The sequence below is a fragment of the Convolutriloba macropyga genome, chromosome 7 (assembly GCF_964194025.1).
Source record: "Convolutriloba macropyga chromosome 7, txConMacr16.3, whole genome shotgun sequence".
Classification (NCBI taxonomy): Eukaryota; Metazoa; Xenacoelomorpha; order Acoela; family Convolutidae; genus Convolutriloba; species Convolutriloba macropyga.
In genome coordinates this window covers 57,797,255-57,824,494 of record NC_134474.1, presented here as the reverse complement: position 1 = coordinate 57,824,494, position 27,240 = coordinate 57,797,255, and the positions used below count along the sequence as shown (strand labels likewise).

Sequence of the window (27,240 nt, the reverse complement as noted above, 5' to 3'; positions counted from 1 at the left end):
TCATTTTCACGTGGGGGTTGTCATTAATGGAGTCGTGAATAAAAAATTTTGTCTGTAGTTAACATTAAAAAATCAAAAGCAAAATATTTTTTGGCAGCACAAAAATAAAAATTGAACATTTTCTGATTGTAAGAATCCGTGATAACATCAAACCTATCCCTGATTTTGCCCGGTGACGAAAAACCGCGCAAGTGTTCCAAATGTTTGCCAATTAGACCAATTGTTGTGTGAGCTACTTCAAATATTTAAAAAACAATGATGCATTTTGTATGTTTATCGAGTTAAATTAGTAAAAAAAAAATCGGCAAAATTATAATTCCAGAAGACTTTTTATAGGGCGCCGAGTTTCAACTAGCTCTCTTTTGAGATTAGAGAGATTGTGTCAGCGGTTTCTAGTTCTCCGCTTTCGGCAAACTTAAACAAAGTTGACCAAAAACATATTTTGTCCAATTTTTGATGAAAAAAGTCTGTTTCAAAAAGTTTGTCAAAATTTTTAGCCAAAGAAACTCAAATCAAACAATTAAGCAACGCCCTTCTTTTTCTAATGGTAACATTAACTCTCTACCGTTAAAAATTCTAATTTTTTTAAAATAATAGCAAAATTGTGCCAAATTTTAGCAAAAGTTACTGGAAATGTGAATAAAAACCGTCGAATATTCACAAGATTTTAAACCTCGATAACTCCCTGTAGAAAACGAAACTAAAAAAATCTTTTTAATTCCATATTCGGGTTCGGAACAATAAAATAAGTTCTGGCATAGGATATCATAGAAGCGATATAACTGATTCTAGGAAATTTATGGTAATTTTGGAAGTTGACCGTTCAATTCTAGTTAAAATTATTGAGCTCTGTGTGGTATTTAGTATGCCTGGTCAGAAGAAGTTCATTGAGTTATCCAGATGGGGCGAACCATTAAATATTCTGCGTGGAATAATTCAACTTAGTTGAATTGCTATTACAAATTGTTTAAAGCAAATGAGAAGCATGAAACGTCGCTTCGATTTAGTTGTTGAACTTCAAACATGCTGGACGAGTTTAATCACCTTACCATTTGCTCAGCCTAACTTTGTTTATTTCACTATCGCTTGCATTTTAACTGAGTTAGAAGTCATACTGATAGACTGATTTAAGATCACCATGTTTGCGTTCACCACTCGATCACTCATCTCTCGCAGTGGGCCTCAGCTTAGACATGGACTGCGCAGAGGCATCGCCATTAACTTGCAGAGGGAGTTGAGGAGAAACAGACACTTTGTGATGATGGGTGGGGTGACGCTGCTTGGTGCAGGGGGTCTGTTGTTTTGTTTAGAAGAGCGAAAACTTCTGGCGGAATCTGTTAAAGTAAGTTAAAAAGTGGGGTTGGATATTTAAGCTCGATTATGTAAAAACAGGTTGTAAACAAAGATGAAGTCAACATTTGCGAATACCAATTATGTATAAATTAGAACCTAAATCTTTGTCACCCTGAGGACTTAGAACCCGAGTGCTGGGCACAAGGTACGAGGGGACTAGGATTTCTGTTTAGCGTATTTAGAAAATCGGAGGGGGAAAAGTAAAAGTTCGATTTTGCTAATGAGAGAAGGCAATTTAGGTGAGCCTGAAGCTTAGACAATTGCGCTGTAAAAAACTTGTTTCTATTGAGTACGCGTACGCAAGATTTATTTGCAATCTAATTACTATTTGAGTTGCCTCATGGTTTTAGTGCCTGACTATTTTATACCCTTGATTCGCGAAAACATTTAAAAGTTGTACTTCGAAATTCACTCGACGCTGTAAAATCAACTGTACATGCAAAATCATTTGATAAAGTACGCTTTACGTTATTTGATGTTGTCTTTTTTCAACTCTTCATTATTCTCAGGGCCATAACTTTTGAGGAAGGCAACATAATAAGAATGGTGGACTTGTAAAATTACAAATTAATCGTTTCAATCTTAACAATTTAGAGCTATTAGGATAGATCAAATGGTAAAATGATTGAGGGACATAGATTTATTCTAAGTCATGCAAATGCTCAAGTTTGAAGAATTTTTTTTATGCAACAGTTTTTTTTCGTAACAGTTGTTTTGTTAAATAGAAGCGGAACAATTAGGCCAGGCCAGAAGAAATCAAGTTGCTGTGTAGCTTCCTAAGAGCCTTAGTAGACTCTAAGTGTATGGTTCACCGAAGCTGTCGACGAATCAGTATGTCATAGGCAATGAATTTTAGTCGGTTTTCAGCATAAACGTAAACGGGCTGCGCCTATTAACTTTTTGACTTTGATAACAATCGTTCTTAGGATAAACGGGCTGCGCCTATTAAATTTTTGGCGTTGACACCAATCGTTCTTAGGATAAACGGGCTGCGCCTATTAACCTTTTGGCGTTGACACCAATCGTTCTTAGGATAAACGGGCTGCGCCTATTAACCTTTTGGCGTTGATACCAATCGTTCTTAGGATAAACGGGCTGCGCCTATTAACCTTTTGGCGTTGATACCAATCGTTCTTAGGATAAACGGGCTGCACCTATTAACCTTTTGGCGTTGACACCAATCGTTCTTAGGATAAACGGGCTGCGCCTATTAACCTTTTGGCGTTGATACCAATCTTTCTTAGGATAAACGGGCTGCGCCTATTAACCTTTTGGCGTTGATACCAATCGTTCTTAGGATAAACGGGCTGCGCCTATTAACCTTTTGGCGTTGACACCAATCGTTCTTAGGATAAACGGGCTGCGCCTATTAACCTTTTGGCGTTGACACCAATCGTTTTTAGGATAAACGGGCTGCACCTATTAACCTTTTGGCGTTGATACCAATCGTTCTTAGGATAAACGGGCTGCGCCTATTAACCTTTTGGCCTTGATACCAATCGTTTTTAGGATAAACGGGCTGCGCCTATTAACTTTTTGGCGTTGACACCAATCGTTCTTAGGATAAACGGGCTGCGCCTATTAACCTTTTTGGCGTTGATACCAATCGTTCTTAGGATAAACGGGATGCGCCTATTAACCTTTTGGCGTTGATAACAATCGTTCTTAGGATAAACGGGCTGCGCCTATTAACCTTTTGGCGTTGATACTAATCGTTCTTAGTATAAACGGGATGCGGCTATTAACCATTTCGCGCTGATACCAATCGTTCTCAGTATAAACGGGCTGCGCCTATTAACCTTTTGGCAATGATACCAATCGTTCTTAGGATAAACGGGCTGCGCCTATTAACCTTTTGGCGTTGATAACAATCGTTATTAGGATAAATGGGCTCCGCCTATTAACCTTTTGGCGCTGATAACGTTTCTAGTTGCGAACTGACGATTTTCAAAATTTAAACAAGAATGATCGACTTTGTTTTTCCGCACAAACTTTTGACCTCTTATAGCAATGGCCTATCAGAATAAAATTAACAACTGATTTTTTTCTCGAATGTAAAAGGGGTGCAATTTCGGCAAAGATTTTTGAGGGAGTACAGAAATTTTCAAATAGAAAAAATGCGGTATATCTATTTGAAGTAGTGTTTTTACAGCAAACGGGACTAGTGTTTACTATAGCTGCCAAATTCTAAGCAGTATAGCTATATTGTGGTGTTCTTGGTTTTGTTTTGCTTTGTCGTCTGACGGTTCGCATTACATGTCTTCACGCCGGAAACCTCAGAATGCCAGCTTTATAATCTTTGCATGCCACTCTCGAACTGCTTTTATGTGCGTGATATCATTTGTCGCACTTAATACTAGTGAGTTTTAGTTTACTCTTTAAATGAATTCTAACGCCAACATCAAAGTGGATTAAAATAAATAGTGAAATAAACTTTTTCAAGGTCAATAATGGAACCATATACAGTGAAAGCTGATACTAATAAAGCATTGCGACTAAAATTGTAATTGGGAGCATATTCTTTTTTTTCGAGGAAATGATGTTTTTCGGTGAAAAATTCTAATGGATTTCAATAGGTTTTATAAATCACGCCGACCGCTCCATCAACTCAATCCGAATTTGTTTCACTCAATTTGCTACGACTCACAAGTCTCTAATCTGTCGGCCCTGTTTTCTTGATGTAGTTAACCAATGAAGTTTGTGGAAATAAACTCAGTATTTGTTGGAATGCTTTTGCAGTTGTCGCAGATTTCTATTGTGGCTCCTTATTTCGGCAAATTGTGTAATATTGGGGACCAAACAAATAAAGAGAAGAATCATTTGATTTTGGGGATAAAAAGACTTTTTGCAAATTTTTTGCAGTACAAATGGTCAAATATTGTTCATTTTAGGAAAAAATATTTTGGACATAGTTACCTCTTGGCGTGAAAAGGTTTTCTGATTTTCCTTTTAGGTCTTATTTAGTACCTCTTTTTAGATTTTGTCTCAATTTTTCTTGTTTTATCGCCAAGATCGAAATTTACCGTTTTCTGTTTTTTGTGTTACTTTGAACCTCATTTCAAACCTTCAGTGGGGCTTTTTGTTTGATCTAAAAGTTTTTTTTCGACTAATAGATAACAGTCTCGAACGAGACATGCAAATTTTTAGATAATAATAAATAATAATAATTGTGGTTTCTGCGTAATCGCAGTGGAACAGCATTAGGCCTACAGTAGCCTGCCTGTTTTCAGCTGCCCTTTTTCTTATTATTCCCCACATTTCAGACTGATCTTTTCATGAGCAGCCTTGCTCTTTTTTTGGTTACTATAGCCACTTTTTTTTGCGTCTGAAACTTTCACGTGGTACCATCATTGCAGCCAACATTGGTCAGGCTGTGGTCAATCTGAAGCTATGGTTAAGTAAGAGCTCATCCTCACACAAACGTAAACGGGCTGCGCCTATTAACTTTTTGACTTTGATAACAATCGTTCTTAGGATAAACGGGCTGCGCCTATTAAACTTTTGGCGTTGACACCAATCGTTCTTAGGATAAACGGGCTGCGCCTATTAACCTTTTGGCGTTGACACCAATCGTTCTTAGGATAAACGGGCTGCGCCTATTAACCTTTTGGCGTTGATACCAATCGTTCTTAGGATAAACGGGCTGCGCCTATTAACCTTTTGGCGTTGATACCAATCGTTCTTAGGATAAACGGGCTGCGCCTATTAACCTTTTGGCGTTGATACCAATCGTTCTTAGGATAAACGGGCTGCGCCTATTAACCTTTTGGCGTTGACACCAATCGTTCTTAGGATAAACGGGCTGCGCCTATTAACCTTTTGGCGTTGACACCAATCGTTTTTAGGATAAACGGGCTGCGCCTCTTAACCTTTTGGCCTTGATACCAATCGTTTTTAGGATAAACGGGCTGCGCCTATTAACCTTTTGGCGTTGACACCAATCGTTCTTAGGATAAACGGGCTGCGCCGATTAACCTTTTGGCGTTGATACCAATCGTTCTTAGGATAAACGGGATGCGCCTATTAACATTTTGGCGTTGATAACAATCGTTCTTAGGATAAACGGGCTGCGCCTATTAACCTTTTGGCGTTGATACCAATTGTTCTTAGTATAAACGGGATGCGGCTATTAACCATTTCGCGCTGATACCAATCGTTCTCAGTATAAACGGGCTGCGCCTATTAACCTTTTGGCAATGATACCAATCGTTCTTAGGATAAACGGGCTGCGCCTATTAACCTTTTGGCGTTGATAACAATCGTTATTAGGATAAACGGGCTCCGCCTATTAACCTTTTGGCGCTGATAACGTTTCTAGTTGCGAACTGACGATTTTCAAAATTTAAACAAGAATGATCGACTTTGTTTTTCCGCACAAACTTTTGACCTCTTATAGCAATGGCCTATCAGAATAAAATTAACAACTGATTTTTTTCTCGAATTTAAAAGTGGTGCAACTTCGGCAAAGATTTGTGAGGGAGTACAGAAGTTTTCAAATAGAAAAAATGCGGTATATCTATTTGAAGTAATGTTTTTACAGCAAACGGGACTAGTGTTTACTATAGCTGCCAAATTCTAAGCAGTATAGCTATATTGTGGTGTTCTTGGTTTTGTTTTGCTTTGTCGTCTGACGGTTCGCATTACATGTCTTCACGCCGGAAACCTCAGAATGCCAGCTTTATAATCTTTGCATGCCACTCTCGAACTGCTTTTATGTGCGTGATATCATTTGTCGCACTTAATACTAGTGAGTTTTAGTTTAATCTTTAAATGAATTCTAACGCCAACATCGAAGTGGATTAAAATAAATAGTGAAATAAACTTTTTCAAGGTCAGTAATGGAACCATATACAGTGAAAGCTGATACTAATAAAGCATTGCGACTAAAATTGTAATTGGGAGCATATTCTTTTTTTTCGAGGAAATGATGTTTTTCGGTGAAAAATTCTAATGGATTTCAATAGGTTTTCTAAATCACGCCGACCGCTCCATCAACTCAATCCGAATTTGTTTCACTCAATTTGCTACGACTCACAAGTCTCTAATCTGTCGGCCCTGTTTTCTTGATGTAGTTAACCAATGAAGTTTGTGGAAATAAACTCAGTATTTGTTGGAATGCTTTTGCAGTTGTCGCAGATTTCTATTGTGGCTCCTTATTTCGGCAAATTGTGTAATATTGGGGACCAAACAAATAAAGAGAAGAATCATTTGATTTTGGGGATAAAAAGACTTTTTGCAAATTTTTTGCAGTACAAATGGTCAAATATTGTTCATTTTAGGAAAAAATAATTTGGACATAGTTACCTCTTGGCGTGAAAAGGTTTTCTGATTTTCCTTTTAGGTCTTATTTAGTACCTCTTTTTAGATTTTGTCTCAATTTTTCTTGTTTTATCGCCAACGCTGTAAAATCAACTGTACATGCAAAATCATTTGATAAAGTACGCTTTACGTTATTTGATGTTGTCTTTTTTCGACTCTTCGTTATTCTCAGGGCCATAACTTTTGAGGAAGGCAACATAATAAGAATGGTGGACTTGTAAAATTACAAATTAATCGTTTCAATCTTAACAATTTAGAGCTATTAGGATAGATCAAATGGTAAAATGATTGAGGGACATAGATTTATTCTAAGTCATGCAAATGCTCAAGTTTGAAGAATTTTTTTTATGCAACAGTTTTTTTTCGTAACAGTTGTTTTGTTAAATAGAAGCGGAACAAATAGGCCAGGCCAGAAGAAATCAAGTTGCTGTGTAGCTTCCTAAGAGCCTTAGTAGACTCTAAGTGTATGGTTCACCGAAGCTGTCGACGAATCAGTATGTCATAGGCAATGAATTTTAGTCGGTTTTCAGCATAAACGTAAACGGGCTGCGCCTATTAACTTTTTGTTTTTGATAACAATCGTTCTTAGGATAAACTGTTGGCGTTTATACCAATCGTTCTTAGTATAAACGGGCTGCGCTTATTAACCTTTTGGCGTTGATACCAATCGTTCTTAGGATAAACGGGCTGCGCCTATTAACCTTCTGGCGTTAATAACAATCGTTCTTAGGATAAACGGGCTGCGCCTATTAACCTTTTGGCGTTGATACCAATCATTCCTAGGATAAACGTGATGCGCCTATTAACCTTTTGGCGTTGATACCAATCGTTCTTAGGATAAACGGGCTGCGCCTATTAAACTTTTGGCGTTGATAACAATCGTTCTTAGGATAAACGGGCTGCGCCTATTAACCTTTTGGCGTTGATACCAATCGTTCTTAGTATAAACGGGATGCGCCTATTAACCTTTGGCGCTGACACCAATCGTTCTTAGTATAAACGGGCTGCACCTATTAACCTTTTGGCGTTGATACCAATCGTTCTTATTATAAACGGGTTGCGCCTATTGACATTTTGGCGCTGATACCAATCGTTCTTAGTATAAACGGGCTGCGCCTATTAACCTTTTGGCGTTGATACCAATCGTTCTTAGGATAAACGGGCTGCGCCTATTAACCTTTTGGCGTTGATAACAATCGTTCTTAGGATAAACGGGCTGCGCCTATTAACATTTGGCGTTGATACCAATCGTTCTTAGTATAAACGGGATGCGCCTATTAACCTTTTGGCGCTGATAACGTTTCTAGTTGCGAACTGACGATTTTCAAAATTTAAACAAGAATGATCGACTTTGTTTTTCCGCACAAAGTTCTGACCTCTTATAGCAATGGCCTATCAGAATAAAATTAACAACTGATTTTTTTTCTCGAATTTAAAAGGGGTGCAACTTCGGCAAAGATTTGTGAGGGAGTACAGAAGTTTTCAAATAGAAAAAATGCGGTATATCTATTTGAAGTAATGTTTTTACAGCAAACGGGACTAGTGTTTACTATAGCTGCCAAATTCTAAGCAGTATAGCTATATTGTGGTGTTCTTGGTTTTGTTTTGCTTTGTCGTTTCACGGTTCGCATTACATGTCTTCACGCCGGAAACCTCAGAATGCCAGCTTTATAATCTTTGCATGCCACTCTCGAACTGCTTTTATGTGCGTGATATCATTTGTCGCACTTAATACTAGTGAGTTTTAGTTTACTCTTTAAATGAATTCTAACGCCAACATCAAAGTGGATTAAAATAAATAGTGAAATAAACTTTTTCAAGGTCAATAATGGAACCATATACAGTGAAAGCTGATACTAATAAAGCATTGCGACTACAAATGTAATTGGGAGCATATTCTTTTGTTTCGAGGAAATGATGTTTTTCGGTGAAAAATTCTAATGGATTTCAATAGGTTTTATAAATCACGCCGACCGCTCCATCAACTCAATCCGCATTTATTTCACTCAATTTGCTACGACTCAGAAGTCTCTAATCTGTCGGCCCTGTTTTCTTGATGTAGTTAACCAATGAAATTTGTGGAAATAAACTCAGTATTTGTTGGAATGCTTTTGCAGTTGTCGCAGATTTCTATTCTGGCTCCTTATTTCGGCAAATTGTGTAATATTGGGGACCAAACAAATAAAGAGAAGAATCATTTGATTTTGGGGAGAAAACGACTTTTTTGCAAATTTTTTGCAGTACAAATGGTCAAATATTGTTCATTTTAGGAAAAAAATAATTTGGACATAGTTAACTCTTGGCGTGAAAAGGTTTTCTAATTTTCCTTTTAGGTCATATTTAGTACCTCTTTTTAGATTTTGTCTCAATTTTTCTTGTTTTATCGCCAAGATCGAAATTTACCGTTTTCTATTTTTTGTGTGACTTTGAACCTCATTTCAAACCTTCTGTGGTGCATTTTGTTTGATCTAAAAGTTTTTTTTTCGACTAACAGATAACAGTCTCGAACGAGACAGGCAAATTTTTAGATAATAATAAATAATAATAATTGTGGTTTCTGCGTAATCGCAGTGGAACAGCATTAGGCCTACAGTAGCCTGTTTTCAGCTGCCCTTTTTCTTATTATTCCCCACATTTCAGACTGATCTTTTCATGAGCAGAATTGATCTTTTTTGTTACTATAGCCACTTTTTTTGCGTCTGAAACTTTCACGTGGTACCATCATTGCAGCCAACATTGGTCAGGCTATGGTCAACCTGAAGCTATGGTTAGGTAAGAGCTCATACTCACACAGACAGCTTCACGGAGGCAGGGGATTGAACTCTCAATCATTGGCGTGTGAACCACACACCTTACCTCTCGGCTATCACGCCACAGATGCAGTTGTACGGTGAGCTTAACAGTATTCTCATGTTCCACTCGTTTCGTCTCAGTTGTTTCCTTATGGGAAAGCTCAAAGTATCGAATTGAAGATTGAATTGTAGTTTGGAGACTTTTGGGTTGTGCGACAGTTTTGCTCTTTTGTGGCTGACGCTCAATGTTTTTAGCTGGTTGAGAATCAACTCATGGCCGTGCTACTCTACATATTTTTTAAAAACTTTGGACTCAGAAATAACAAAAGAATGTAGTAGGGTTTTTGAAAATATTAGATAATTCTCAGGAACCTTGGTACCACACTGAAATTAATATTTTTTTAATCTGGAAATAGTTACGAAGTTATTCATCTTTTAGTCAATTCCTAATGAAATGCTCAAAGAAGAGAGAATGAAATAGTTCTCTTCAAGATAGTTCAAAATGTTTCTTCACGGATCTTTTCTGCTGGCCCGGTCATTGGTTTTTTATCTCTCTGGAAAAGGTATCGATGGGCAAAAGTTGACTGCCGAAAAAAACCGGGGTCGTATAAAGTTTCTAGTTCCCCAAAAAATATGGTTCGTTGGAACAATTAAGTGGTAACTGTAATGACATTTAGATTTTTCACCCTGTCTTTATTTGCCGACTTTTGTGTCTGCTTTTAAAAAATGACCGCAATCAATTCAATGTTGTAAATTCGAACACTGTGTAGAAGTTCTATACAACAATTTGCTCTCAATTTATTTTCATATACCAGTTCCAGTGAGCGGCAGCCAAGCAGGACCTGAGATTCAATCTCACTTTATTATACTTTAAACCTTAATTTTGTTAACGCCAAAGTATAATAAAGTGAGATTGAATCTCAGGTCCTGCTTGGCTGCCGCTCACTGGAACTGGTATATAAAAATAAATTGAGAGCAAATTGTTGTATAGAACTTCTACACAGTGTTCGAATTTACATCATTGAAGCAGGTAGCTACTCGTAGTTGGAAGCGAGTGTTAGTTAATCTTTAATGAAGGTGTAATGTTTTTTTGTCGCCTGAAATAATTGGTGAATGCACAAGAAACAGTGATATCTTGGTCTTTGAAGATATCTTCAACCCGTACATCAAAAATAGAGGCAATATTAAACGTTATTACTTTTCTGGTCGCAAATGTATAGTTTCAAAGTGTAAATATAAACAGCGAGAGTTAATTTCCTCTAGAAGCCTTTCCCCTTCCAGTTAGAGTGATTACCCGTTAGACCATGGAGCTGCATTTGGTAAGTTTTAATTTTGTCAAATTGCGAAATGTTATTCACTAATAAATAAACATTCACTTAAAAATTAAGGTTTAAAATGATGGATTCAACCATCAAATTCGTGTTTACCTCCTAGCGATAGAATGATTGCGTATAAGGCCCGCACTGATTCATTTAGGAATAATTTATTATTTGTTTATAGGTAGATTGGGCTAAGCTGAAGCAGGAGATCTTGGAGTTGATGGAGGATGACGACCATGATGATGGCTCTTTTGGACCAATCTTTGTCAGACTGGCCTGGCACTCTGCTGGTACCTGGTGCAAACACACAAAGACTGGCGGTAGTGAAGGAGGCACCATGAGGTAACTAAAAACTTGTGATGCATTCTATCAATTATTTAGGTTGGTTTTGTTTAAAAATATCTGAGTAAAATGATGATTATTAGCTAAAATTACGTTTATAATGGTTGATTCATTGATTGCACTTGTTATATGTATAGGTTGCATGACTCTCGAGTGACAGAGAAAATCTGGACTTCGCCGAGTCATGTGTCAGTGTCATGCAATCTTGATTGATTTGTACATTGCATTTTTTTTTCGGACCGGACCGGACAAACTTTAATCGGGAAGAAACTATATACTCATATATAGACTGATCTTCGTTGTTTTTGTTATAATTTTCCGTATTTTGTACGCAGTTTTTGTCAGAGTTCTGCCAATTTTGCCAGAAGAGTGTTTCTGAACTGTTTGATCCAAGTTTGTGGTTCAAAGTTCTTGCAATTTTCTCAAATTTCAAGCCTTTTCCCATCAAAAATGGAACGAAATAAGCTTCTTTAGTCCACTTTGTTTAAATTTGCCTGATAAACACACCTAAAACTGTTGATGCAATCTTCGTTGACTCCTAAGAAGGCAGTCATCTTCGTTGACTCCTAGTTTAATAGCGTTTAATAGTTTAATAGCGGTTAATAGCGTAACAAAAAATAAGGAGTGATTAGCAGCGGCTCATTGTTTTTACTGGGAACGTTGGTTAGTGGTCTTTAAGGACATGTTATTTGAGCGAATAAAAGACTTTCCACAACCGGAAATGAATTTCATTGCTTTTCATTGGAGATGTATTTTTGACTTTCGTTTTTAGGCTCTAAAAACCAAAAGCTTGCAGTAATTGCTTAAGTTGTGCTCTGAAGCATGCAACTTGTTTTTGAGGTTCAAAACGGAGGGAGGTCATGGAGCCAATGCTGGCCTGCATATTGCGCGAGCTAGACTGGAGCCCCTGATGGCCAAGTACCCGGGATTGTCCCATGCCGATCTCTATATCTATGCTGGTTAGAGATGAAATACTGCAAAATATCAATGAAATACTGCAAACGATTTGGCCAAATTTTTTTAGCTAAATGAAATCAAACTTGATTTGTCGTGAAGTTCGTTTTTTTTTTCATGAAGACAGATCTATTATTTCAGTCTTTCAGTTTATTAAGCATGGAACAATAAATTACGCTGAAAATCACTCCCTTTAATTCATTACTAAAGTGCCAGAAACTATGCAAGAAACCCGTGTTGAGAAATTCTTCGGATTTAAACATAAGAAATCGTCGGTTTTCGTCGCTTTTACTTCGCCAAAACCGATCAAAGCCCTTACGTTTTTTTCTTCGTTTTGATCGGTTTTCGTCGGTATTTTAACGTAAGAATCGTCGGTTTTTGCCATTCTAAAACTCTCACAAACCGGACAGTCCCTGCCAGGATTCGAACCTTTGACACCTGTATTACTAGCCACCTTCTCCTCCGCTGCACCACTTGTCACTTAGTTTTACTCTATTTCTTTTGTATTTAAAACAAATTGAGACTGACAATATCGACAAAAAACGACGATAATCGACACTTCTTACTGCCAAAACCGACAATACCGACGAAAACTACGCTAATCGACACTTCTTACATCAAATACCGACGGAAACGTGGATAATCGACATTTCCTACATAAAAAACCGACGAAATCGACAAAAGTCGAACAAAAACGACAGTTCTTGCTTCGATTTCGTCGCAATTTCTCAACCCGGGAAGTTGTTATTCAACGACTGAGTCGCCAATTTAATTTATCTAGGCTGTCTTGCCATTGAGGAGATGGGTGGCCCTAAGATCCCCTTCAGACCTGGGAGATCAGAGGCTGACAAAGAAGATGTTCCAGAAAAAGACCCTAGATTCTCTCCCGACGGACGACTGCCGGATGCGGCTTTGGACCAGACGCACCTTAGAGACATCTTCTTCAGGATGGGATTTAATGACCAGGTGTCAGATTCACTCTTTTGAAACAGTACAGTGTTCTAATAGTACACTAATGACTTTAACGCCGTCTAACAGGAGTAGCCTATTGATAAGTTCGGAAAAAATCGAAAATCGTATCAAAACTTGATTATTAATAGCCGCGTCCTCAATTCTAGGCGGCTATTATAGCGCTCCTAATTTTTTTTTACAATTCAAAGAATTTGAATTGTATTGGGGCGCTGTCTTTTTACGACTCGAAGAGGAGTATTGGAGAAGTCCTTTTTTTTAAATCAATTGTTATTGGAGTGATTTTTGAAGCGGGAAATGAAACGCGTGAAAAAATTTGGAGTGATTTTGGTGCTGAACAAAATCGAAGAGCGGAGCGAAAAGAGAGTGGTTTTTGTTCATACCGCTGTTTTTGAGAGATCGAGAAATTGATGTGTGAAAAAATTTTCTCTAAGCGAGCGAAATTTTTTTGTTCACGTGCGGTATTTTAAAGCATTTTTTTTCATTTATTTTTGTTAAGATGTTTGGTTATGATTTTGTTTCAATTTTAGGCTGGTTTCGGTAGTGGTTTGAAGGTTTCTGGCAAATCGTATGAATTTTATGATAATTCGGAGGTTTTTAATGTATTTTGCTGGTTTTCTGTCTAATTTTTGCGTTTTTTTGACGATTATATTGTTTTACTGGCTCAAACGGGTATTCAAGAAACCCCGTCTACTTGAACAATATTATGATAACAATTGGTTACAACTTTCTGGGTAAGAATAATTTTTTTGTTGAGAAATAAGACAAAAAAATGGCGAAAATTGGAACTATTTTTCTTAATTTTTTGCAGTTTTTCGTTTTTTTTTCTGTTTTTAGCCAAGTTTCTTTGCCTATTATGACTTGCCTATTGTTTTGCGAGCATCTGGATACCCTATTGGCTGAGGGGAATTTTTCTTTGGATTTATATGTTTTTTGAAATATTAAAAAAAATTTAGTAACTTTTTCCAGTTTTTCAGTAAAAGTTGTTTTTAAGAGCTTTTTTTTCATAATTTAGCCTAAAGTATTTTTTCAAAATCCACATAAGTGGTTTTTGTATGTACTAGTTGTTTTGATGAAGTTATTTTGGCGGAAATATTTTTCGGGATCTCAATTTATAACAAAATTTGATGAGATTTTTTATCATATTTCAACAGATTTGATTTTATTGTTTTACTTTTTTGGTTTGATGACTTTGTTTCAAGATAATCATAAATTAGTGAAGGCACGTTTTTTGATGAGTAGTTGGATGCCGTTTAAATGGATTTTCACTTCGAGTCGTTTACGGAATTCTTCGGGCTATGTTCTAAGATCTGTTCACACATTTTCTTGATTTTTGAAGTCAAATTGGTATAGTCATTCTGGCCACGCCGAAACAGGAAGTGGAGCGAAAAAGCGAGAGGTTTTGCGGCGTGAATTTTTTTGCTCTAAATTTAAAGTAGAGTGAGAAAACGGTGTTTGAACAAAAATTCGCTTCATCGCTAGTGGTTTTTTTGTTCACATAAGCAATTTCACTTTGATTTTGTTTTTTTTTCGATATTTTGGATTGGATTTTTTTCTAAATGGTTTTCCCAATCCATTCAAAGTCCGTTCTTGGTCTAGTTTTCTAATTAGTCAATGAATATTCTTTGAATTGTGCGTCAGGACTTCTCCTGCTATGTTTTTTTTAAGATGTGTTCACACATTTTTCAATGACTTTGATCTTTCAAAACGGGATAAACAGGTAACGCCCAGCGGGCATTCAATTTTATTAGAGGCCCGAAGTGGGCTCCAGTAGTCCCGCAAGTGCTTAGAGTGGTGCAGCTGCAGATATGGTCTTAATTTTATGTTAAAAGGTCATTTTTTGGAGTTTTTGAGCTCAAATTGTTGCAATTTTTCATGTTTGTGATTTTTTTTAGTTTTTTGTTTGATTGGTCTTAGGATGAAAATTTTGCAGAAAGATGAAGGCCTTTTGCGAGACAAATTTACTTGTTATGACCTTTTTATGACTATGTGTTTTGATACTACAAATACAAACACGCAAAATGATACTAAATTTTGCAATTTTTTTCAAGTTTTTTGAAAATTTGTTATTTTCCAGCTTCAGGGGCCTTGAAATGTCCTTTGTGGTTTGATAATGGAGAACTGCATAGTTTCTAGTAACAGTGGATTTCAACATTTTAACATTTTAATGTTTTCAACATTTTAATTTCTCGAAATTTGGCATTTTTTGATAAAATCTGCAATTTTCTCAAGGTTTGCCAAAGTTTTTGTCTGTTTTTGATATTTGTCCTTTCTTAAGTGCCAGAAAGCTTATTCCACGGTCTGATAAAAAGTTACTGCATGGTTGTTAGTTTAAATGGATTTGTTTTGAACAAGTTAATTTTTCGAATCTTAGAAATTTTTTGATGAAATTTGCAATTTTTTTCGAGTTTTTTCAAAACATTTTTCTTTTATTCAATTTTTCTTGCCTCAGTATTCAACTAACTTTTTCCAGGGTTTGATAGTATGTTACTAGATATTTGCTAGAGGGCAATTGAAAATTGAACGGTTTTCAATTATTTAATAGACCGAATTTCTTTTTTTTTCTTGTTGAAATTTTTAGATTTGGTCTAATAATTATTGCCTATCGATCTTTGAGCCAATGAATTTTTTAATGCTTGGAATTTGTTTAATGAATAGCATCTAAAGGGACAGAAATGATTTTGAAGATATTAATATCACAGCAAAAGTGTATTAAATTTTACAATTAATTTCAGTTTTTAAATTTTTTGGTCATTTTTGAGTTAATCGAAAATGAATTTTTTCAGTTCATTCAGATATAATACTGGACCGATTTCAAAAACAAAAATTGGCCTTTTACATATTTTTGAAATGGGTATATTTAAAGGGATGAAATTTTGCTTTAGGGGTAAAAGCTTCAAGAGTTTTAGTAATGGGTATATTTTTGTTTAGTTTGTTTGATTTTGGCTGATATTGTTCAATTGATCTTCTGGTCAAGTAGAGTACTTCTAAGTTCATTCTATCTTCATTCAATTCTTTGAATTGTGTTTCAGGACTTGTCCTGTTATGTTTTTTTACTTCGTCTGACAGATTTTTGTTTCGTATTACCGTGACTTCTTGGAATTGACTTTTTCAATGACTTACCTCACTCAAAAAAATGTCTTCTGAGCTCACTTATGGAACTTTAATTTTTATGAACATTTACTTATTAAAGGTCAATAGTGTGCATCTAAATAGTGCCAAACATATGCCCTAATTCTTGAATATTAGAGTCTTGAGTTTTTGATTTCGAATATTAATTTTGGGATCTTTTCCGTTTGTGTGCCCCCCTCCAATATTGCACGTGCATCTGGGGGTGCAAATAATATGCGCCCACTAAGTTGAGGGGGCACAAACGGAAAAGATCCTAATTTTGAAAAACACTATTAGGGCTTTCTCCTTATAGAGCTTATGTGTCTCATAAAATTGACAGTCTGAAGCTAACCCAAAAAGTCTAGTGGTCTATTAAAGGACTGGTGGTCGATCTGTCTATTTTATTTCTATAGTTGTTTCAATTCATGTAACGCCACAGGCGTCTATCGGGGCTATTTTCCGGCAACGTTTTGTGGATATTCAATTGCTCTCAAACGAAGTTTAGCAATTATAATAGTCCTGTGGTCTTTTTATGCAATTTTTTGCTGGATTGGTTTTTCGTTTGACTTTTTGTCCTCGAAAACGAGATCAAATTTTATCCGCCCTTCACCCCCCTCCCCCCCTCAATCAGCACCCATGTACATCGTTCCACTCGTAACCCAGCGCTCGTAACAATCCCCCCCCCCCCCCCCCCCCCCGTGAATTCCCCCAGACAGCAATTCACCGACGTTGGTCGGTTATGTTCATTATAGCTGTAAGCTTAGCGTAGTTATATTGCGATGTTCGTAGTTTTTAGATTTCAAAGAATTTGAATTGTATTGGGGTGCTGTCTTTTTTAAAGATCTTTCCACACATTTTCCACAAAGTAGAGTGAGAAAACGTTGTTTAAACAAAAATTCGCTTTCTCGATAGGTTTTCCGTTCACATGCGGCAATTTGTCGTTGATTTATTTTTAATTGCTCTCAAACGAAGTCTGTAGTAACTATATTTGTCCTGTTGGTCTTTCTTTATCCAATTTTTTTGCTTGACCGATTTTTCGTCTGACGCATTTGACTTTTCGTCCTTAAAAACGGGATAAACAGGTAGCTCCCAGCGGGCATTATGTTTCAATAGAGGCTCTTAGACGAGTTTAGTAGCCCTTCAAGTGCTTAGCTTGGTGAAGTTACTGGGAAGGCCGTAGTTTAAGGTTAAAAGGTCATTTTCGGAATTTTGGAGCCCGAAATGTTGCATTTTTTCGAATTTTTCGTCGTTTTTTCGAATTTTTTGTTGAACCAGTCTAAAATTGAGGTTGGTTAAAGTTGATAAAGGTCTTTTGCAAGGCTTAAGTACTTTTTACGGCCATTTTAACAGCTATATGTTTTGGTAATCCAAAAAAACGCAAATTTTATTTTTCACAGTTTTTTTCAAGCTTTTTGAACATTTTTTTTTGAGTTCTTTTTAGCCCTAGGTGTCAAGGAACCTCCTCTAGGGTTTAATAATAGTTTACTAAATAGTTTCTAGAGGTAGTGGAACGATTTTCAACATTTTAACATCACGAATTTAGCACTTTTTTACAGAGCTTGCATTTTTTTTCGTTTTTTTTTGACATTTATTGTCATTATTCAAGTTTTTCCACACCGAGGGTGCAGTAGAACCTCCTTAAAATTTTAATAATTAGATACTAAAATTTTTTTAGGCTATGGAATAGTTTTCAACTATTTAATATCACAAATTTTAGAATTTTTAAATTTAAATTTGCAATTTTTTTCAAGTTTTTTGAAAATCTGTCAATTTTTAGGTTTCTCCAGCCTCAATAGGCAACAAACCACCTCTAGGGTTTTAGAATAGGTTAGTGTATAGTTTTTAGATGTCATGGAATGTTTTTCAAGATTTTAACATTACGAATTTTAAAAGTTTTTGAAAAATTTGCATTTCTTTCTATTTTGTCATTTTTTTTTTTTCATTATTCGGGTTTATTCAGCCGCAGGGTTCAGAAAATCTCCTTTCGAGTTTGATAATAAGTTACTGGAAAGTTTTTATTGGCCAAGGATTATTTTCCAACTGTTTAATTTCTGGTTTCTCCAGCCTCAAGAACCACGGAACGTCCTCTGCTGTTTGATAGTAGGTTATTGAATCATGTTGTGGAGTGTTTTTCAAGATTTAATATTACGAATTTAAACAATTTTTCAATTTTTGTAGAAAAATATTTTCAAATTCAATTCTTTTTAAAATATTTTTCAAATTTTTTGTTTGATTTTTTTGGCACCAGCAGCTCAGGGAGCTCCTCCAATGTTTGATAATGATCTGCTGCATAGTTTAGAGTTATCAAACTATGCAGTTTAGAGTTATCAAACTGGTTATCAATTTTTTAATGACTCGAGTTTTAGCAATTTTTTGATAAAATTTAATTTTTCAAAGTTTTGGAAAATTGTCATTTCCAAATTTTATGGATATTTATGAGCCGGTGAAACCTAAGGCATGAAATATGGATGGTCTCATGAGACAATGAAGTGGTTCTAAAGATATTATTATCATGATTTTTTAGCAAAATTTTGTTAAAATCTGCAATTGTTTTTCAAATTTTTGAATATTTTTGTCCTTTTCTTAGTTTAAAGATCAAAGTTTTTGCTGGACTGATTCACAGAAACTGTTTTGGACCCTTATTTTGACGGTGTGACTGCGGTTCGTATCAGAAATTGATCATACACCCCCACCCCACTACCAACTCCGCCGCCCACATCCCCCCAATCCCCACTCCTGTAAATCGTTAAGGTCTAATAGGCCTAAGTACCGCCTCTCACGGTGCCCCCCCCCGTTGCACCAATCCCCCCCAACGCTGCGCTCACCTCACGCCTCTTCAATTAAGCTAAAGCTAACCTCACTAAACCGTGGCTAGCTGCTGACGAAGGCAACCGATCGCCGCTCGTTTGAGAGCTTTCGCCCGACGTTAGTCGGTTATGTTTTTTTGATTGGATGTTTTCTGAGTGGTTTGCCGAATTCAAATATTGCCTATTCTAGGTCTAGTCGTCTGTTTACTCAATGAAATTTTTTTTGAATTGTGTCACGACTTGCCCTGCTCATTTTTGTTTCGTCGTCTGACGCTCTTTTATGTTGTACATCTGTTCACACAGCAAAGCTGAAAGTCAAATTTTCTGAATGACATCTTCCTCTCACTAACGGCATTTGCGCGCGTGACGTCATTTCTCACTCTCTCTGGCAAAAGTTTTCAGGTCATTTCCAGGATTAGCTTTTGATCATACGTGACATACCTCATTCAATAAAATTACTTTTGCACTTAAAGCCTAATTTGGGCAAAGGAACTCAAGTGTAATAAAGGTCCCTAATTAAAAGACTTCTGCGGAGTGATTTTTAACAAATTTTATTATTTCATTTCTAAATATTTTTTGCATAGTTTTTTGAGCGGCGTCAATAACTTTTTCAACTTCTATCTGTGTTCGTTTCTATCTGTATTATACGGCACGCAAGCCTGTTTCGCAGCTATTCCAGCAATCTGTCGGTTATGTTTTTATAGCTGCGAAGCTGTAAGCTGAGCGTAGCTATATTGCGGTGCTCTTGTTTTTTTTGTTTCGTCGTCTGACGCTCTTTTTTCGTTTTACATTTGTTCACACAGCAAAGCTGAAAAAGTCAAATTTTCTGAATGACTTCTTCCTCTCACTAACGGCATTTGCGCGCGTGACGTCATTTCTCACTAGCTTAAGCGAAAGTTTTTAGGTTATTTGCGTGATTAGATTTTGATCATACGTGACTTACCTCACTCAATAAAATGACTTTTGCACTTTAAAACTTAAGTTTAATTTGAATTTGTTTAAGGTCAAAGGAACCCATATGTGCAGTAAAGGTCCCTAATAAGAGGCTTCGGTGGAATGAATTTTAACAAGCTTTATTAATTTATCGCTAAATGTTTTTTAGCCTAGTTTTTGGAGCGGCGTCTATTTTTTTTCAATTTAGATCTGTATCTGTTTCTATCTCTATTATATGGCACGCAGGTCTATTCTTTCGCAGCTATTCCGGCAATCTGCCGGCTATGTTTAGTAATTACTGCATATTCGCAGAATGTAAGAGATGCCTGTTCTCTTTGTTATCTTTAACATTTTCTTCAGGTGATAGTTTGTTCTACTTTATGTCCAAATGCGATATTACTTTTTCCAGTGTTGTGCGTATTCGTGGATAAGGAATCTACATTTTGTTTCTTATTTCTGAACGCAAATTATTTGAACTAAATATCTCTAGACCATTTTTTAGCTGTCCTCTTTTCAATTTACAAATCTGATTGCGTCCACCGTATTTTGTTGGCCGTGGACATCAATTATATAGAGTTTTCATATCTGCTCATGTGCTTCGTTTTGACGTCATAAGATATGTTTGCTGGTCACAAGAGACCACTATATAAGATAATTCATATTTCATTCATATTATATTACGCATGAACTGTGAAACCTTTCAGGATATAGTGGCTTTGAGTGGAGCACATGCACTTGGTAGGTGTCACACGACCTCCTCTGGATTCAGTGGACCCTGGACCAGAGCCCCCACCACCTTTTCTAACGAGTACTACCGCGAGTTGCTAGAGAATACGTGGACTGTCAAGAAGTGGAGTGGACCCAAACAGGTTATCCACTCAATGTTCCTCATTTCTGCGCTTACTCGTATTTAAAATAAGAATACTCGCTGAAGCAAGTTTTAGGCTGAATGAAATGTTCTGCGAAAAAATAGTGATAAATTATTTGTTAATAGCCGCCGTCAGCCTCGCAACAGTTATTATTCTAATTTTAATTGAATTATGTGTTATTTGTCAATTATTTCTCAAAGGTATAATATCAGCTATCCAAAAATATCGACAACCTTCAAATTGAATTTTTAAATATCTTTCGACTGCTGAAAGCACAACTTCAATGTTTGATTATGGCTGCGAAGCTGTATGCTGAGCGGGGAGCTATATTGCGGCGATCTTGTTTTTCAGACTCGAAGAGGCTTTATGGTTTTCTGTTTTTTTTTAACAGGTGAGCGAGCAAGAAAGCCGGGAACTCAGGGAGTGAATAATGTTTGAAAAAGTTGTTTTAGTGAACAAATTTGAATAGTGGAGAAAAGTGAGAGTATTTCTGTTGTTCATGCCTTTTTTGAAACAGAGCGAGAAATGTAGGTGTGAAAAAATTTTCGCAAAACGAGCAAACTTTTTCCACGTGCGGCTTTTTCAAGCGGTTTTTTAAACTTCCATGTTGTCTAAGAGGTTATTTCAGACCGAAATTATAGTTTTGAGGTTGTTTTGATAGTGTTTCGAAGGCTTTTGGTAATTGAAGGGAGTTTTACTAATTTGAAGGTTTTTTCTACTAATTATCCTATTTTAAGCTACTTTTAGCGATTTCTGGCCTATTTGTGTATTGTCTTGCTTTTACTTGTCATTTAATGTAAGCTTAATACTCGGGGAAGTTTTTATTACAAATTGAATACAGATTCTTGGGTACCGAGTAATTTATTTCTTTGTATTTTTTACCGAAAAATGCAAAAATTTCCTATTTTTTTCGCTTTTTTGAAATTGAAGATGATTTTGTGCTTTTTTCGGTTTGTCCGAATTTATGCAAGCAATTACATTGTCCCGATTACTTCAAATCTTTGTCTTCTTTTCCTTTTATGTTTGTACTTGTTCAAAATGAAAATTTAATTGAGCTCTTCTTTTTTTTTCCTTATTTTAATAAAATTTTGTTTTTTATTCAATTAAGATAGTGTTCTCTATTCTTTGATTTTCACTGCAATCAGAAACTAGAATTTTCTCAGCCTGCTTTTTGGCGAAGGAGTCGTCGAATCTTTTCCGGAACTCTTGCAGCTGTGTCGTCTTTTTCGTTTTACATTTGTTCACACAGCAAAGTTGAAAAGCTCAAATTTTCTGAGTGACTTCTTCATCACACTAACGGCATTTGCGCGCGGGACGTCATTTCTCTGTCTCTAGCTCTCTCTCATTCTGGTAAAATTTTTCAGGTCATTTGCGTGATTAGGTTATGATCATACGTGACATACCTCATTCTATAAAATTTAGCACGTTTACTTTGAATTAGTTTATGATGAAAGGAACTCATATGTGTAATAAATGCCCCTTATGGAAAGGTTTTTGCGCATTGATTCTGAACAAGTTTTATTAATATATCGCTAAATGTTTTTTAAATAACTTTTTGAGCGGAGTCGATAACTTTTTCGACTTATATCTGTATCTGTTTCTATCTCTACTACACGGCACGCACGTCTATTCTTTCGCAGCTATTCCGGCAATCTGCGGCTGTGTACGTTAGATGGCATAGATAAAGATAAAAGCTGAGGGCTGGCTGTAGCTTCACAATATGCCGCAATTTTTCAATTTAATTCATGAGCTAAATTATATCATGGTCAATTAACAGTTAACTGCTGTATTTATATTTTATATTTAAATTTCTATAGTATCGCTTGTATCTAAGGTGACAGAGTAACAAATGTGAAAATTTCCGAAACGCAATTTGTTTTTTTTTCATTCCATTGAGCGCATCAATATTACTCCTAATTAATTGCTCCTGAACAATTTTGAATCAATTATTGCAGTCAGCATTTAAAACGGACAAAACATTGCGATTACAATGAGAAACTATTTTGAAAATTTGTCGTTTGCAAATTGGGGTTGTTCGTGTTTTCTTGATCTATAATTGAGATTAGGAGCTATTAATTTCTCTCAAGCATGTGTCCAATTGCTCACGAATGAAGGTTGCAACACTTGTAGTCATGTGTCTTTGCAGTGGCTCTCAAACTAAGTTTGTAGCAATTATATTAGTCCTTCTGGTCTTTTCATGTGGTTTTGCGTATTACGATTGCTCATTTTGTCTGACCATTTGCCTTTTCGTTCCTAAAACCGGGATAAACAGGTTCCCGGAAGGAATCCATAGGATAAACATCCTATAGGACACTGAGTTTAGGACAACAAATTTAGACTTTCACTTCTTTGTTCTCTTAAGTTCAAACTTTCAGACTAAGAAATCTAACTTTTGACACTTGAATCAAACCGCCATAATTGGCTGCTTATGTTTTTTTTCAGCTCCTGTATATTTTAAAGAAAAATTTCCTTTTACTAATCTGCAAAATTGTACTCTTAACTTCAATTTCAAGTGAAATTCAACACTTTAGTACCCCTTAGTTCTCTAAATTCGTTTCAACAATCTGAGTACCCTCAGGCCTCGGGCCCAGTACTCGGGCGCAAGCGCCCTATTGTCAGAGCCTTAAGTCTCTGTGGCGACTGATTTTGTTCTAACATATACTGAGAGCCAAACGGCTCACTTGTCTCTCTAGTATGCCATTTACCGGAACTCTTTAGGAGACATATTCATGGTGTGAAGGTCGGTTCTTCTTCAAGTTTGACCCCCACTCGCCCGCCACTTAGCCCCCCCCCCCCACCACCACCAACTCCAACCACCTTATTTCACCCGTAATTTCGAACTCTGCGCCCCACCGCGCACTCATCTCCCCTATATTCCTCACCATGCTCACCACCCTCCAAGTTAAGATGAAAGCAGCCTCCCTGAGCTGTAGCTGCTCACGAAGCCAACCGCCAGTTGTTTGAAAGCAATTCATCTGCTGACTTTAGTCGGTTATGTTTTTGTGTTTGTGCAAAATTTTTCGCCTGATGCTTTTTTGACTTCTCGATTGATTGCCCCGTTTGGCTTTTTGACATTTACGTGATCTAATTTGCCCCCCATCTTTGCGATTTTGAGCAACTAAAGGTCAACAAAAGTGAAGAATGCCTAGAACGTGGTTTCAGTTATGAATCATAAGTATAAAATTGTTCCTTTTTGTTTCCAAATACGTCAATGGTTATTTAGGCGCTAGTGAAAATGGCAGACGTACCAAAATATAGAAATTTTATTGCTGGCCAATCACAATCGAGAAAATGTGAATATTGTTTTCTGACTGGCGGATTGCTCAACAAATTCTCGATGTTTTAAAATAGGATATGCGCGTTAACGCAAAATTACTCAGAAATTGCGATAAGCCGAAAAAGCAAAAATATTCTCGTTTTAAGGAAAACTGGTCTCACATTCGGTTGTGATAGGTTCATATCAAGAACCACGGGCCGCCGAGGCATGGCCATGGCCCGGGAGGCATGGCCAGATGCGGTAAAAAACATAATCTAGCATTCGGCTATGTCCAATTTAGGCTAATTGAACGCATAGAGGTACAGTGTTTTGAATTTCTCGACCAATCACATTCGTTGAAATTTCTACATTTTGGTACGTCTATTTATTAAGACGTCACCGGGTATTTATTCCGTACATGTTTATGTACAGCTAAATTGAAACATAAAATGGGTACACTATAAGATCTCTAATGGATCGGTTAACTTCGTCTTAATTGAGAATCACTGAGCCATATTTGTTATGTGAATTCGAAAATTTCAATTAAATGTAAAGAGGACTAGGTTAAAGAAGACTAAGAAATTTTTGCAGGTGGCAGCAAATTACGATTTTTTAAATCTTAATGGTGATCTATAATAACTTTAAAAACGCCATTTTGAAGAAAGTAACCCCCTTCCGGCTGAAGCAGGCAACAATAAATAGAACCGACCAGCCTTCAGTTGATCGAGTGTCATTAGTGGTCTGACGTTAGTCAGTTATGCTTTTTTGTTATCAACTGCTCAAATTCATATTTGAAGAGGTGTGATTTTATCACTGTGATCGTTTTAGTACGAGGATCCCACGGGCGACTTGATGATGTTGGAAACTGACATTGCTCTTCTCAAAGATCCCACGTTCAAACAATTTGTGGAGATATACGCTAAAGACCAAGAGCGGTGGTTCAAAGACTTCAAGGACGCTTTCCTTAAGCTCACAGAGCTGGGATGTAAATTCCCTGCAGCTGAGAAGCCTGTCTCAAAAGGTTGGTGGCCGTTTGCTGCAAAGACGGAGTCACCATATGTTAACTAACTGATGAATGGATTGTGGTCTGTTGCTCTATGATCCAATTTTAATTAGCTGGAGTGATATGAAACTGATGGAACTGAGAATGATAACTGATATTTTTAATTTCGTGCTTTGATAATCAAATTGTTCAGTTTGCATGCATTGGTTGTATTGACCATGATGTAGAACGAAAAGATGTTGAAGTTAATCAATAAAATGATCTGTTTGAGTAAAATGGTGGAGAAAGTAGATATTTTTGGTCTTAAAAGTTGTACATTTTTGTTGCAGGTTCTTGATTCTTCTTTATCGTGGTGTGAGTGGCACCCCGTACTTGTAGTATCTATTTATCTTCTTCAATCGTTTGCCTATGACCAGAAGCTACACTCATTCCTCTGTTTTTAACATCTGCCATTGGTTGAATGAACTACTCTGCATTAAATTAAACAAACCACTTGCTTTCTTCTTTTTTGATATCATTGTGATCGAGGATATTTTCACACTGTAATTTACGCTGTCTGAAGATATATTGTAAAATAACAGGAAATGAGTCTGATGCTAATTTGTGAAATACTGTTTTCCCCAAAAGTAATTATATTGTTGCAGTAAAACTTTTGATAGCACTGATTTCCTTCAATTTCGGGAGCAATAAATTAAAAACTCAGTGAAAATCGAAATTTCAGCTGCATCATCGTTGGATAATACATCATAAGCAGCGATCATACAGTGTATTCGCTACCTCAGACAATCGTAGAACAAGCGTTGACGGTGGTGTTATGTTCGCTGATTTTTCTCGACAGAAAATCAATATGTGAAGACCGGTAATTGCTTACGATTTTAATTTAGTTTTACCCAGTTCTAAAAACCCGGGATAGTTAATAGGGAAAAGCTTTGCAGGCATGCTGTTCGCGAGCAAGAAGAGGGCTTTCGTTTAATGGCAATTTTTATGATAAAAAGCAATATAAACAGTAGCGATCGGTTTCTACGCAGCGTTTTTTTTGCGGTTTACGATTTGCCACAAATTTTTGGATATTTTTAATAGCCATCCTCATCTCAGCGGGCTATTATATATTGCGGAGCTGTTTTTACAACTCAAAGAATTTGAGTTGTTGAGGCGCTGTCTTCAAGATCTGTTCACACATGATTTTTAAGTCAAATTGAAATGATTTGGTCACACTGAAAACGGAAGTGCAGCAAAAAAGTCGTTTTGCGGCGTGAATTTTTTCAAATCTAATTTTAACGTAAAATGAGAAAATGGTGTTTTATAACCAAAATTTGCTTTCTCGCAAGTGATTTTTTGCTCCCATGCGTCAATTTGACTCAGGTTTTTGATATTTTTCAATTTTTTAACTGAGTTTTCTCAATCAAATTTTGATCATTATAAGTCTAATGGCAGTTTTGTCAATGAAAATTTGTTTAACTGTTAGTCAGGATTTGTCCTGCCAAGTTTTTTTTACTTCGTCTCAGAAAAAATTGTTTCGCGTTATCGTTTGTCACAGCTTGTTCAACATTTTACGTGCATTGTTTTTGACGGAGTAATAAAAACGAATTCAAGAATGAAAACCTACAAAGCTCAATCTGTGACACCCTTAACTTGAATTTTGTCGTTTTGGGCGCTCAATAGGCTTTTGTCTCCTTGAGTTTTGAATTTTGCTTGATCTCAAGTGCTCTTTAAACAGACTGTCAAAATTAAACCTGAAAATTGTATGATCTGAAATCCAAGCTTATTGTAGTATACTAGTACTTCTACAAAAAAAACTCCGATTCGCGTTTCGTTCGATGCTGTGTCAAATGAAGAAGTTGGTTTCGCCGCCAGTTTAGTTGTCAATAATGTTAGCTCACCTTGTGTTTGCCTAGGAAATGCAAGGCACAATAAGCTTCGTAATAAAAATTACGTGGCACAACTTTTTTCTTAACCAGTAGCATTGTAACGGGGCAAATAATTCAGATAATACAACCTAATGTTTTTGATTGTTTTATTACAGATCAATGTTTATGCAGAGTTTTTTGAGTAATATTTTGCATTTTTGTACTGAGCGTTCGAATTTAAAAAAAGTCCACGTCTTGATTGATTGGTCATAGGATCGCAATGAGAATAACTTTTTATTTCTTTTTGTGATATTCTTTTTGCGTTTTTTGCGAACTGCAGGAGAAACTTAAAAATATGCAAACCGA

At 36.4% G+C, this 27,240-nt stretch overlaps 1 protein-coding gene across 2 annotated transcripts; it reads left to right on the top strand.

The window, feature by feature from the left end:
- Positions 1–1,077: 1,077 nt before the first annotated feature.
- On the top strand, positions 1,078–25,676 carry LOC142343191 (uncharacterized). Of its 2 annotated transcripts, XM_075394917.1 has the most exons (7): positions 1,078–1,342; positions 10,965–11,125; positions 11,966–12,084; positions 12,861–13,045; positions 20,604–20,768; positions 24,853–25,045; positions 25,357–25,676. In XM_075394917.1, exons 1-7 carry the CDS (start codon positions 1,139–1,141, stop codon positions 25,362–25,364), a joined length of 1,035 nt encoding a protein of 344 aa, XP_075251032.1. In that variant the 5' UTR covers positions 1,078–1,138; the 3' UTR covers positions 25,365–25,676. The 2 variants fall into 2 exon arrangements, with proteins under 2 accessions (XP_075251032.1, XP_075251031.1); XM_075394916.1 differs by having other exon boundaries at positions 1,079–1,342; positions 24,853–25,676.
- Positions 25,677–27,240: the final 1,564 nt, after the last annotated feature.